Genomic DNA, 13,814 nt, shown 5'->3' with positions numbered 1-13,814 from the left:
TTCCTCACGTGCCATAAGGGTCCCCCCCCCTCCCCCCCCCCCCCCCCCCCCCCCCAAGTGAAACGTGTCATTAGGTGCATGCCTTTTCTTTTCCAGATAATGTGGACAAAAATGGGCAGGCTGGATCCACACTGGGCTTGAGGCCGTCAGCCCATTTACAGTGCCCCGTAATTCCCACCATACTGGAGGGGGGTTTCTGCAACATAGCCACCCCTCCTTCCTCCCTAAGCAAAAGCGCTTCTCCCCCGTTCACCCAAATAGCTAGCCACCCACACTCTCTCTCCTCCCCCCGGCCGTGTCGGTGTGTCTCTCCCCTCCCCCTCTCCGACCCGCCGCAAAAACCCTAGCTCTAAACCCCGCTGATCGCCGCCCCCCTCCCGGCGCCCGGCGCCGCCCGGTTTGACCCCGGCCAGGCCAGGAAGCCGAAGGGCCCCTCTCTCCAGCCGGCGCCGCCATGGACATGGACACCTTCGAACGCCTCCAGGCCGAGACCAGGCTCCGCGGTTCGTGCTTCGCCACCCCAAAGATCCGATCTTGGCTCCAAATCGTGTGATTTTGAGGGTTTCCTGAGGAGGTTTTTGATGAGGTTTTGTGCTTTGGCAGATGCGCTCATGCGGCTCGAGGAGGCGGAGGAGACCGACGACGAGGAGGAGAGGGGCGCCGAGGAGGAGGAGCTGGAGTGCCCCTTCTGCGGGGAGGAGTTCGACGGCGTCGGCCTGTGCTTGCACATCGAGGACGAGCACGCGGCGGAGACCAAGGCCGGGGTAATTTCATCTCAACCTTCATAGAAAGATGTACTAACACTTAGTGGCTCTCAGGCGCATCTAGCTCAAAAATTAGGGTTTGTCGTTAATCTCTTGTGTAACATGTAGGCATTGTTTTTGTTTCTATATAGTCTCCGGGAAATGCCTGTATGTGTGTGGTGATTTTACTTGTCATTTTCATATTTTTAATTGCAAAGGTGGGAATTTGGGCCGTATGAGTTGCGCATACTCACATACTATGCATGTTTGAGATGCTTTTAGTTTTTGAGCTAAGATATTGCTGTGTACAGAGTTGGTATTTTCCTGCTGCATAGGGTTCTTCTCCTCATAATTGCATCTGATAGTGTAGAAATGTGCTTAATCTTCCTTTAGATGTTTGAGCTAGGAATTTAGAGTGCTTCTTCTGGCATACGGCGCATGTTTGAGCTGCTTTTAATTTTCACTCTCAAGGTTTGCTTGCAAGTATAGTATTTTTGGATGTTTAAGTTGCTTGCGTGTTAAGTTATAAGCTAGTTGAAGGCCTGGCTTACTTTTTTGGGCTTCATTTTTCTACTTCTGCAAGGAAGTTTGGGTGCTTTCATTTGATGTCTCCATTTGTTTCATAGTGGCATCATTAATTCATTCTTACTTGATAAGAATGCATTAGAAGATCCAACTATTTATATCTTTTCTATGTTTAGAGAAATTTGTAAGTGTATTAAGAATTGGTTGAAAGATCCACTAATGTGGAAACTGCAGGAGTAATGGCGTGCATCCGTCATAACGGAAATATTATTTATTGAGATGTGTTTCACGTGTGAAGATTAGATCCATCCAATTAATTTAGTCCATACATTATTTTTCAGTAGATACATAAAGTCGATGTGATGGCATGGCATTCATGTGGCTTAGTTGATACAATCATATAATATACTCTGAATTTGTAGTTTTTATTCACACTTGTAGTTGGTGTCTTGGTGAGATGAATTCTATGCTCTGATTGGTTGAAATCGGGAGTTAATTGTTCAGTTTAACTTTGGGAGTTTGATTGAACTGCTTTTTGTAAATATTGTGCATTATGTTATTGAGTGCTCCAGGTGCATATGTTTATACTGGATAGATCTTTGAGGAAGTAGGGTTCCTCTCAATGTAATGTTTCCTGTGTGTGGCCCAAAAGTTGTAGTGATGGCTATTGCAGTTCATAGTATAATTTGAAAATCATGGTTCTATTGTTTGCAAATGCCATAAACTTCATAGCAATCTTACAAATGAAACAACAGAGCCATCCTAAGTGCGGAATCATAGTTACATGATATTGCATCATCATCACATGTCAACTTAAAATCCAACCATACAATATGCTGGATGCACTCAACTGAAATGTAGCATAAAGTAATGACTTACAATGGATTACGTCAAGATAAAAATGGATCACAATCAAATCTAGTTACAAAAGGTGTTGGATGCTCTTAATGCCAGTGGTGAGTATTAAGATTTTTTTTCTGCAAAACCGTGTACAACATCAAGACTAAATAGTGCACACTTTGCATTGGTCGTACTTCCATGTTTTATACAGCGTGGATAAGAGGAATTTGTGGTCTGAGCTGTCAATATTTTACACTTTCCGGATTAAGTCTAGTGGTTCTGATTTTCTTGGATTTACTCGTGTCTGGGTAAGTGACCAGTTAGGGTCTGTACAACTAATTTTGCAGTGCAATGTGCAGTGGCTGCTAATTTTTCTTTATATCTTGTAGTGTGTACTAGTGCCGCTATAGTAGTTGTAGGCTTGTAGCAGCGATGCTTCGCTTGTGCATGTGGCCTTTTAAAATAGTGTTTAGGCAATGGAACTGCAGTAGCTTCTATTCCTATTATTTCTTTATGAAATATGTGGATTTAAGGATTGCTAAGATAACTTTTGTGTTCCATGTGTAGTTGATTATTGATAGTGTGGATAGGATTTATGTATTTTATCACTTCGCTTGCATGTTGTGATATAAGAAATATTTGGAAATGTTCAAGTAAATTCCAACATCTATTGTTAGATTGTTGTGGAAACAACTATGCCCATCCACAAATAAGTCAGACATGATCAGTTTTGTCTGCTTACTGGTTATTTTTCATTTTGTTCCTTTAGGTGTGCCCTATATGCACAGATAGAGTTGGGATGGACTTGGTTGGGCACATGACCTCAGAGCATCCCAATTTCTTCAAGGTATCATTAGTTTCAACAAGCATCATCATTCATCAGTCAGTTATTATATATAACTGAAACTGCATGGAATAGGTTGCTGTTATTGTTCAATCATGATCTGCAATTAGGAAAATGAGATCATTAAAGTATTCGAGTTCTGAACCTCTTCAACAAAATCAACATGCATGAAATAAACTAGTTAACCACCGCCAGGAAGATGGCCAAATGGCACATTGTAGAGGATTGGGGAGCAGAACATAGGTTTGGAAGGACGAACGGCGAAGATAATAGATTAGCTTTCTCTTGTGCTTGATTGATTGTAGATTATTAACCTCCTGTGCTTGATTGATACTTGATACATGCAATGACCCTCATACAGCACTAACTTGAGTAATCTGGTCCCTTCTCTAATATGAAGTATTTCCTATTTGAATAACTCTCATGCCTGTTTTAATAATATTCCATATTTATTTGGATATTATCTAATCCTATGTTCATGCTTGTAACATGCAGGGCAGGTGGAGGAACCAGCGAGTTTCATCTGGATCACCTTCTTCAATGTATTCCGCATTGAAAAAGGATGCGGCGCACATACAATACCGCTATGGTGGATCCTCTCGTGCCACCTCGCTCAACACAGTGCCTGATCCTCTACTCTCCTCCTTTGTCGGTAGCTTCATTGATGATGATGCAGATTCACCAAAAGATGCACAAGAAGAGTTATTGGAAAAAGTTATTGAGAAAAGTGATGCCTCGGAGCAGAAAGCAGAAGAAAGGTATTGAAAGTCATTTGCAACTTGCACGCTTCATTCACTTATATGACGCTACACCAACAGTTTGGTGTCATTTTGATATGCAATTGCTTGAAAAATCCATAGTCGGTCACTAAAAACCTGTCACTGAGGGCGGTTCATGAAGTCATTTTTCACTTTAAGCAGGCTATATGAAACATGTCTGCTAAATAGTAGTAATATCGTATGAACTAGTTTCACTTTGATGAACAGTAATATCTTATGAACTAGTTTCATTTTGATAATCATGGATTGTAATTTCTGCATGGTGGTGTGCTGATTATGGCTTTTTTTGTTGGACAGTGCTGAGGAGCCTTTGCTCCCTGAGGAGAAGGAGGAGAGAACCAAGAGGAGCCAGTTTGTGCAGGGGCTGGTGCTGTCCCTGATGTTTGATGACATCTTGTGAAGAATGTCTTGTTCCGAAAATTGATTGAGAAGGCAGCTCTTGCTTCGCCAGACAGTTGTATACCTTAGCGCAAGTTGCTACCTTTCACCCAGTTGCCATTAAAAACAGATGGCGGCTTTGTTGTGCGATGTTAAGAAGGATGAATGTTGTGAATATGGATGTTGGTTAGTATGCGCGTCGGTCGGTGTCGCATGAACAATAAGATAGTATATATAGGTCTGGTAATTTGATGAGATGTTGTCGGGGGGCTCCCGCGGGCGGCCCTGGTTGTATGTATGATTGGGAGGCCTAGTGACTTCTGAAATAATTCATCCTATTTATTTTCGGACATGAAATGCCTATTCATTCTAGGTTGGCTGATCATATGCTCTGTTCTACCCTCCATCCTCATTGGTGCGTTTTTATTTGCTGCAAGATCATTAGTCAGGGTGCTTGTCTTATGAAATCAGTTCTCCACCGAATAATGTTTTGATTTAATTTTCCATAAACTAAAGATTTTCCAAGCCATGTGTAGAAAAAAGGGAAATGTAACAGTACAGTAATATATTTTCATTCAACTTAGTCTGATGATATTTGGATGCTAATTCTTGTGGGAACATCGATTTTGGGAGCCGTGGCCCGTGGGAACGAAGGCGCGGGGGAAGACTTTGGCTCTAGACTCGTATAGTAACCCAGCCTTCCTTACGTGTTCCGAACGCGTCAAGAGCTATTTTTTTATGGTTTATTTACACGTATGTGGCTTGCAAAGTCTTGGATCGTTCGAACCTTTCCTAGGCCATTGTAAAGATCAGGGAACGTCACATCCTTCCTCTTCGCTTTGTGGTGAGGAAGTGCTTACATCTCAATTAATTCAAAACATAGTTGAAGTCCTACGAGGTCCTGAAAAAAAAAATAAGATTGTAAGTAGCTGAAATCAGAAGAACAAGAGTTGCAAACCAATGGATATTTATTTATTTTCCTCTGTAATTTTTTTTGCAATGACCTCCATAATTGTATTCACTAGCTTTTCACACACCTAAGAACATCTTCAATAGATGGTTCAAATTTTGACGGTCCAAAATCGGAGATGTAAATTTTGGCCCGTCAAAAAGTGCGTTTTGGAGCTCCGAAAAAAGACCAACTCCAAAAGATGGTCCAAATTCATGGTCCAAAAGAGCAACTCCAATAGATGGTCCAAATTCATGGTCCAAAACCTTGGGGAATTCCGTCGAACACCTTGTGCGCGTGGTGGAAGAAGATGGCCGCCGGTTGGATTGGCTGTTGCGGACGGCGGCGGTGATAAGAAATGAGGTAGGAGGCCGACCAAGAGGAGCTCGACGGGCGGCGAAGACTAGTTCGGCAGCCGGGCGGAGGGCTTGGTGCGGCGGTCGTGCGGCCGGCGCAACGGCCGTGGACAGGCTCACGAACGACGGGAGGAGGTCGGCGGCAGCCTATAAGACCCGGCGGAGGCCTACCGCGGCAGCCGGACCGCCGGAGGGGCCGAATCCCGCGCCGGCTACCACCCGATTCGGCGGCGTCCGGGCGGCGGCGGCGGGGATGTGGGATGGTGGCGGCGCCGACGGCGAGGTTTTGGGCGGTCGCGGTGGCGGATTCCGGCCGGCTGTTCTTCGGGCGGGCGGACGGGCGCGGGCGGGAAAGGAAATGAAGTGGCGGTTGAGCGTTCGCGGGCGGCGGCTGGTTTTGGACCAGATGCATCTCGTGATGTATATTTGCACCGCGAGGTGTTGTATTTTACATCATGAGAAGCCGCGGTCCAATTTTTTTTGCATATAAACCATTTGTTGAAGCAGCGTTTTTTTCTCTAGACGGTCCTAAAATTAGGTATTTTTATATATGAACCATCTATTGAAGATGTTCTTATAGGATCACCCTCGTCATCACAAGGTTACTGACAGTTGACAGCTGTATATGGATTTTCTGATCTCGGTCACATACTCCTTTCTTTACGGGTATGTCCACGGAGGGGCGAGGAGATGCACTCCTTATTTTGGATTTTCGGAAACTCTGTTCCAAGTTACAAGAAAGTTAAAAAATGATCGAACAACTAGTATATATTCCCTCCGTCCTATAATATAAGAGCGTTTTTCACACTGCACCAGTGTAAAAAATACTCTTATATTATGAGACAAAGGGAGTACCATTTTAACATTTTTCACAGAGAAAAGTGACAATTTTCACAAAACATTACTCATACATGTAATGATCAATCATTTGTACATGTGATTTTTTTTCAAACTTTCTGAATCACCAGTTACTTTGCAAAATCAATCTAAACTTTGGTCCATGATGGGCATAGATGTACACATATCAAATGTAGTGTGTGAGCTGTTGGATGAAAAATAGAGGGAGAATGTCTGGTTGGAGATGAGCTGCTAGCACATTGAAAATTTTGTATTACATCAAAATCAACATGCAGTCCACCTTTCCCTCTCCCATCATTAAATTTAAGTATCTAATATATTTCTTATCCAAACACAAAAGGTCATATAATTGGAAGAATGTCTACTTATGGAATAGACTTGACTATTGTATGTGTCTTGACAAGATCATCAAAAAGTGAATTAATATGGTTTCAATTTCTTTCATTTTTGCTTTTTTAACCTGCATGGAACATCTATAAAGTTTTGAAATGCGTATAATTGAGTTCATTGTGGTTGCATGTTTTCACCGAGGTTTCATACCAACTTAAGTTGGCTTTTATTGTTGTTTGAGTTTTTTTAGTTTCCACCAAACCTCATCTTATGCTTTTGAAACATTTTTGTTGACTTTATTAAACCGTTGGGGAACCTCGATTAAACCATGATGAAGAGGAGTTGCCTAATGAATAACTGAAACCTAATTAAAAAAACTCCAATTAAACCTTTGTGAAGTCAGAATGAAACTGAAATGTGGTACATGACCTCAAATCACCATAACTGTAATTAAACCACAATGAAAGCTAGATCGCATGTTGATTTTCATTAAATAAAAGGTTTTTACTTTTCAAAATATACCGGCATCCAAAGTTGTGATTTAATCCATTACATCACTTTTTTTCCAACAATCCAAACCCAAGGGTAAAGATACCACAATTTCACCAGGCACGCTCTCCATTCGCAGGCACACTTTTAGGTAAAGACAAGAGAAATTGCTCACAAGATTGTTAGATGTTTCCAACAGAATTTTTTTGGTAAGCCACTTGTCATGTCCTCTTAAATTTGAGCACATACATACAATATTCCATACTGATGATATTTTCAACATCCCCTCATATCAGTTACACACAACACTACATATAAATCATGCGGTTATAGTACTCGTAAGCTGCCTATTTTTAGCCATCATCATTTATGACTATAACTTACAAATGATATTCATGCAACGATGAGAAATGTTTGCAGGTTGTGTGTAACGATGCTACAATTTGTCAACAGGTTACAAACGTGCACTTTCCTCTTCCAATACATGAATAAAGTTCATATGCAATATTTTCTGTAGACAACCGAGGTTAGTCTACTATAGATACTCGACATGTCGTGTGACAAAACTGCTAACACAATCACAAAACTACTCATAGATACAACATCAAAAGTCTTAGTACACCAAATTGTCATGTGTAATGTCATGTATAAAATCATCACTAGCTATAATCTTGTCTAACAGACTTAAAGATCAGATTCATTATTATATTCACCAAACTCAAGATTTCATTCAAGGTCGTAGAGTCGCAAATACGATATATTTTTAGAAAATTAACCATATCATTATTGCTCAAGAACAACTCTCGTCCTAGAATCTACATGTTTGTATGTGAACGGTAAACTTTGTGAAAGCCGTTGATATTGTTTAATAGGGCTTCATTGTTAGGGTTTTGGCACGTAAAGGGTTGCATGGTCTTTTTATCAATCCTATTTATGAATGCATGCCCCCGGCTACTTTTGTGGTTAATATTAATGGCTAACATTTTGGTCAGTTTCTAGTACTTGAGGTATTGGACAATGTTATCCTCTTCCGTCGTATCCTTTCATCCTTTCATTTATGAACTTGTCGCTCTCTCTTTAGGATGCCTTGAAAAGAGGAAGAATCTTTGGGGTATCTCCTTGGGGTCCACTTATCCTCCTATTAATTATTTGACTTTTGTGGATTATCTCATAGTTTGCGGGCGTTGCTACGAATCAAAATGACTTCAGCAATTTCAAGGTAACACTAGTTTTGTTGTCCCTCTTGTTAAACTCCTAACTAGAATAAACCCACTATCATATTAGTAAAAACAGTAATTACCGCTACAAATATTTTTTCCGTGGCTTGATATGGACCCACTTTCTATACATCTAGGCCATCCCCTTATTGTACCAAGAAAAAATATATCTGATGCCTATGAGTTCCTGGTTGGTAATTCAAATATAATTTGACTGGCTATAAAGCAGTTAGATTATCTATGGCAGAATGACTTTAATAGATCTTTTTCTCTTCCATTCCAGAGTACTACATGCAAAATATTTTTTTTAAAGCCAATGGTAAATTTGTCGGTTCGGAAAATTGTCGATACCCTCCGTAGGGTGGCTAACGCGGCCGGAAGTACCAAATAGAAAACCCCACTAAGCAGGCTAATTGGTCTATTATTGATAATCCATTTAGTAATTAAATTGATATTTCTTATAAAACTCACCATATATTTCATATCCGTATTACAACAACCAGGATTTCATAATTGAATTACATCAAATAGCTTCAGCACTCAGTTACACCATATAGGCATATAGCTAGCTACGCCATTACACAACAGCACCAAGTTTCACATGCAACATCGAAAACCTTTGGAAAGTAGCATCATACACAATAAATAGACAAATGAATCTCATTTGGGAAACTGCAGAAGAGGAAGGGAAATATTGAGCCTTCAGTAATGTTGAATGCCCTTGCAATTTTATGCCAGTGGCTATGGATAATTGCCCGCCCAACCTTCGTCCTCTTGGGGAAGACTTCAATATTGTATTGTGGGTGATGAATGGATACCTTCCTCGCTCTTGACAATTCTGGCGGTTTGAGAGGTAATCATCGGTGAACTGCTTTGGAAAGGACTGAAAAAAGATATGCATAAATAGTTGTTCTAAATTTTGAAATGGCACAAAGGGAAAAACAAGGTAAAAGAGTTAGTACCATCCTATAGTTGACTAGTGTCTTCTTCATTGTGTAAACAAAGATCTTGTTGTTATTCATCGCAAGTTTCTTTATCGTAAGAATCCTTCTGAGTTTCTTGACTTGACTGATATTGATGGACATCTCATTTCCACATATGCAAAATGGGTCGAACAATGGGTCTAAACCTCTGACAGCAGGACCTACATGTGCAAGACCAAATTATTAAAAACATAAATATTAGAATGATTTCTGTAACTGCATAATGATGTGATATTAGCCAAAGGACCATGCATGTACAAACCTCAATGGTAAACCTCATTGCCTCCCATTGTTTCCCTGCAACACATAAAAGGCGGGTCTTAATCAGGTTAAGTGAGAGTTGGCATACTATCAACAGAATATGTTAATGAAAAATAGACAAATTGCAGATCCAACAGATTAACTCGACCTAGACCAATCTCATGCCAATGGCGATGAGGCAAATCACAGAGCAACCAAGCTGCTACACACCAATGCCGAAGACCTCTACAACACTACGAAGACCCAAGGATAACACAGACCCTACTAAACAACTTGGAAATAGAGCAATTTCATATGTTTCTTGTGTATTCAGTACAACCAAACTCGATTTATTTCTCACGTGCATAACAATACAAAACTGTACCCACAACAAATGAACATAAGATTGCAAAATTTAACCAAGCATTTTAACTGGACAACAGAACAAATGAACCAAACAGTTAACTGAGCACCACATTGCAGAATAGAACATATACTAGAAGATAAGATAGTTAACCAAACTAACAATGCTTGATAACTACTAGGAAATGTAGCAATTATTAGGCCAAATTGTATTTTAAAGTAGCCAACCGAGTGGCGGCGTTGATGGTGGCCTCGAAAGCGAGGCGCGCATCCAAGATCTGGCGGTCGGCACACATGGCAGCCATCGCGACCTCATCCGCGTGTGCGGCCGCAATATGCTTCTCCGCTGCCAGATGCTACTTCTTGAGCTTGCATTGATTTTTTCCTTTGAAGAGGAAAGGGTGATGCAGCAAAGTAGAGATAAGTAATTCCCTTAGTTAAGAACTAAGGTATCAATCCGTAGGAGGCACAAGCAATTCCCCAATATATGCACCTGCACAGACTAACAAACACTTGCACACAACACGAAAAAGGGGTTGTCAATCCCTTCACCGTCACTTGCAAGAGTGAGATCTAATAGAGATAGATATAAAAGATAAGTAAAGGGTAAAATAAAGTAAATATAAATAAATTGCAGCAAGGTACTTTTGGGTTTTGGTTTTATAGATCTGAAAATATATGATAGAAAATAGACCCCGGGGCCATAGTTTTCACTAGAGGCTTCTCCTTGAATAAAGCATACGGTGGGTAAACAAATTACTGTTGAGCAATTGATAGAAGAGCGCAAAGTTATGATGATATCTAAGACAATGATCATGAATATAGGCATCACGTCCGTGATAAGTAGACCGAACCGATTCTGTATCTACTACTATTACTCCACACATCGACCGACTCCTGCCTGCATCTACAGTATTAAGTTCATAAGAACAGAGTAACGCCTTAAGCAAGATGACATGATGTGGAGGGATAAACTCAAGCAATATGATACAACCCCTATCTTTTTATCCTTAATGGCAACAATACAATACGTGCCTCGCTAGCCCTACTGTTGTTGGGAAACATTGCATGGAAAACAAAAAAAATCTACGCACACACAAGATCTATCCATGGAGATGCATAGAAACGAGAGGGGAGAGTGTGTCTACATACTCTCGTGGACCGTAAGCGAAAGCGTTTAGTAACATGGTTGATGTAGTCAAACTTCTTCACAATCCAGCCGATCGAGTACCAAACGTACGACACCTCCGTGTTCAGCACACGCTCAGCTCGGTGACGTCCTCGCCTTCTTGATCCAGCAAGATGACAAAGTAGTGGATGAGTTCCCGCAGCATGACGGCGTGGTGATGGTGAAGCTATCTCCGCAGGGCTTCGCCTAAGCACTACAAAAATATGACCGAGGGGAAAAACTGTGGAGGGGGGCATCGCATACGGCTAAGAGATTGTCGTGGTTATGTGTGGCGCCCCCTCCCACATATATATAGGTGGGGGGGGGAGGGAGGAGCAGCCAAGGAGGCGCCCCAAGTAGGCCGAATCCTACTTGGGGTCCTCCCCGAGCCCCGCCCCCTTTCCTTTCTAGGTGAGCGGGGAAAGGCAGGGGAGGGTGGCGCCTCCTTTCCTTTCTCCCTTGAGAAAGGGAAGGCGGGAGGATCTAGACCTCCTCCCTTTCCTTCCCTAGGTCCGGTGGCCAGGGAGAGGGGTGCGCCAGCCCCCTTCTGGGCTGGTCTGTCCCCCCTTGCCCCGTTATGCCCATACACCTACCCAGGGTGTCTGGAACCCCTTCCGGTGACCCGACGACTACCCGGTGCACTCCGGAACTCTTCCGGTGTCCGAATATCATCGTCATATATATCAATCTTTACCTCTGGACCATTCCGGAGCTCCTCGTCATGTCTGTGATCCCATTCGGGACTTCAAACAACATTCGGTCACCAAATCATATAACTCATATAACACTATATCGTCAATGAACGTTAAGCGTGCGGACCCTACGAGTTCGAGAACTATGTAGTCATGACCGAGACACCTCTCTGGTCAATAACCAATACAGGAACCTAGATGCCCATATTGGCTCCTACATATTCTACAAAGATCTTTATCGGTTGAACCTTATGACAACATGCGTAATTCCCTTTGTCCATCAGTATGTTACTTGCCCGAGATTCGATCGTCGGTATCTTCATACCTAGTTCAATGTCGTTACCGGCAAGTCTCTTTACTCGTTTCATAATACATCATCTTGTATCTAACTCCTTAGTCACTTGTCTTGCAAGGCTTCTTATGATGTGTATTACCAAGAGGGCCCAGAGATACCTCTCCGATACTCGGAGTGAGAAATCCTAATCTCGATCTATGCCAACTCAACAAACACCTTCGGAGATACCTATAGAGCATCTTTATGATCACCCAATCACGTTGTGACGTTTGATAGCACACAAGGTATTCCTCCGGTATCCGGGAGTTGCATAATCTCATAGTCCAAGGAATATGTATTTGACATTAAGAAAGCAATAGCAATAAACTGAACGATCAATATGCTAAGCTAACGGATGGGTCTTGTCCATCACATCATTCTCCTAATGATGTGACCCTGTTATCAAATGACAACACATGTCTATGGTTAGGAAACCTTAACCATCTTTGATCAACAAGCTAGTCTAGTAGAGGCTTACTAGGGACACGGTATTTGTTTATGTATTCACACATGTATTTAAGTTTCCGATCAATATAATTCTAGCATGAATAATAAACCATTATCATGAATAAGAAAAAATAACAAGGTTATTATTGCCTCTAGAGCATATTTCTTTGAGTCTCCCAGTTGCAGTAGAGTTAATAATTGATACGTCCATTTTGCATCATGCTTTTATGTTGATATTTATTGCATTATGGGCTGTTATTACCTATTTAGATACAATACTTATGCCCTTTCTCTCTTATTTTACAAGGTTTACATGAAGAGGGAGAATGTCGGCAGCTGGAATTTTGGACTAGAAAATATGCCCTAGAGGCAATAATAAAGTTATTATTTATTTCCTTATATCATGATAAATGTTTATTATTCATGCTAGAATTGTATTAACCGGAAACATAATACATTTGTGAATATATAGACAAACAGAGTGTCACTAGTATGCCTCTACTTGACTAGCTCGTTGATCAAAGATGGTTAAGTTTCCTAACCATAGACATGAGTTGTCATTTGATTAACGGGATCACATCATTAGGAGAATGATGTGATTGACTTGACCCATTCCGTTAGCTTAGCACTTGATCGTTTAGTTTGTTGCTATTGCTTTCTTCATGACTTATACATGTTCCTATGACTATGAGATTATGCAACTCCCTTTTACCGGAGGAACACTTTGTGTGCTACCAAACGTCACAACGTAAACGAGTGATTATAAAGGTGCTCTACAGGTGTCTCCAAAGTTACTTGTTGGGTTGGCGTATTTCGAGATTAGGATTTGTCACTCCGATTGTCGGAGAGGTATCTCTAGGCCCTCTCGGTAATGCACATCACTTAAGCCTTGCAAGCATTGCAACTAATGAGTTAGTTGCGGGATGATGTATTACAGAACGAGTAAAGAGACTTGCCGGTAACGAGATTGAACTAGGTATTGAGATACCGACGATCGAATCTCGGGCAAGTAACATACCGATGACAAAGGGAACACCGTATGTTGTTATGCGGTTTGACCGATAAAGATCTTCGTAGAATATGTGGGAGCCAATATGAGCATCCAGGTTCCACTATTGGTTATTTACCGGAGATGTGTCTCGATCATGTCTACATAGTTCTCGAACCCGTAGGGTCCGCACGCTTAACGTTACGATGACAGTTATATTATGAGTTTATATGTTTTGATGTACCAAAGGTTGTTCGGAGTCTTGGATGTGATCAAGGACATGACGAGGAG

The 13,814-nt window shown here is 41.4% G+C and overlaps 1 protein-coding gene across 2 annotated transcripts; it reads left to right on the top strand.

The window, feature by feature from the left end:
• Positions 1-242: 242 nt before the first annotated feature.
• LOC125508154 (protein DEHYDRATION-INDUCED 19 homolog 4) lies at positions 243-4,494 on the top strand. 2 transcript variants are annotated; one of them, XM_048672758.2, is made up of 5 exons: positions 243-503; positions 604-764; positions 2,878-2,955; positions 3,448-3,710; positions 4,029-4,494. In XM_048672758.2, exons 1-5 carry the CDS (start codon positions 455-457, stop codon positions 4,129-4,131), a joined length of 654 nt encoding a protein of 217 aa, XP_048528715.2. In that variant the 5' UTR covers positions 243-454; the 3' UTR covers positions 4,132-4,494. The 2 variants fall into 2 exon arrangements, with proteins under 2 accessions (XP_048528715.2, XP_048528716.1); XM_048672759.2 differs by lacking the exon at positions 2,878-2,955 and having other exon boundaries at positions 245-503.
• The last annotated feature ends 9,320 nt before the right edge of the window (positions 4,495-13,814 follow it).

The sequence above is a fragment of the Triticum urartu genome, chromosome 5A, assembly GCF_056163025.1.
Source record: "Triticum urartu cultivar PI428250 chromosome 5A, HENAU_Tu73, whole genome shotgun sequence".
Classification (NCBI taxonomy): Eukaryota; Viridiplantae; Streptophyta; class Magnoliopsida; order Poales; family Poaceae; genus Triticum; species Triticum urartu.
This window is presented reverse-complemented; position numbering and strand designations above follow the sequence as displayed.

Excerpts from the sequence above, each read along its gene's own strand:
- LOC125508154 (XM_048672758.2), top strand. The coding sequence starts at position 455 with ATGGACATGGACACCTTCGAACGCCTCCAGGCCGAGACCAGGCTCCGC. Across the intron at positions 504-603 it reads GGCCGAGACCAGGCTCCGCG|ATGCGCTCATGCGGCTCGAG; the intron begins GTTCGTGCTTCG and ends GTGCTTTGGCAG. Across the intron at positions 3,711-4,028 it reads GAGCAGAAAGCAGAAGAAAG|TGCTGAGGAGCCTTTGCTCC; the intron begins GTATTGAAAGTC and ends TTTGTTGGACAG.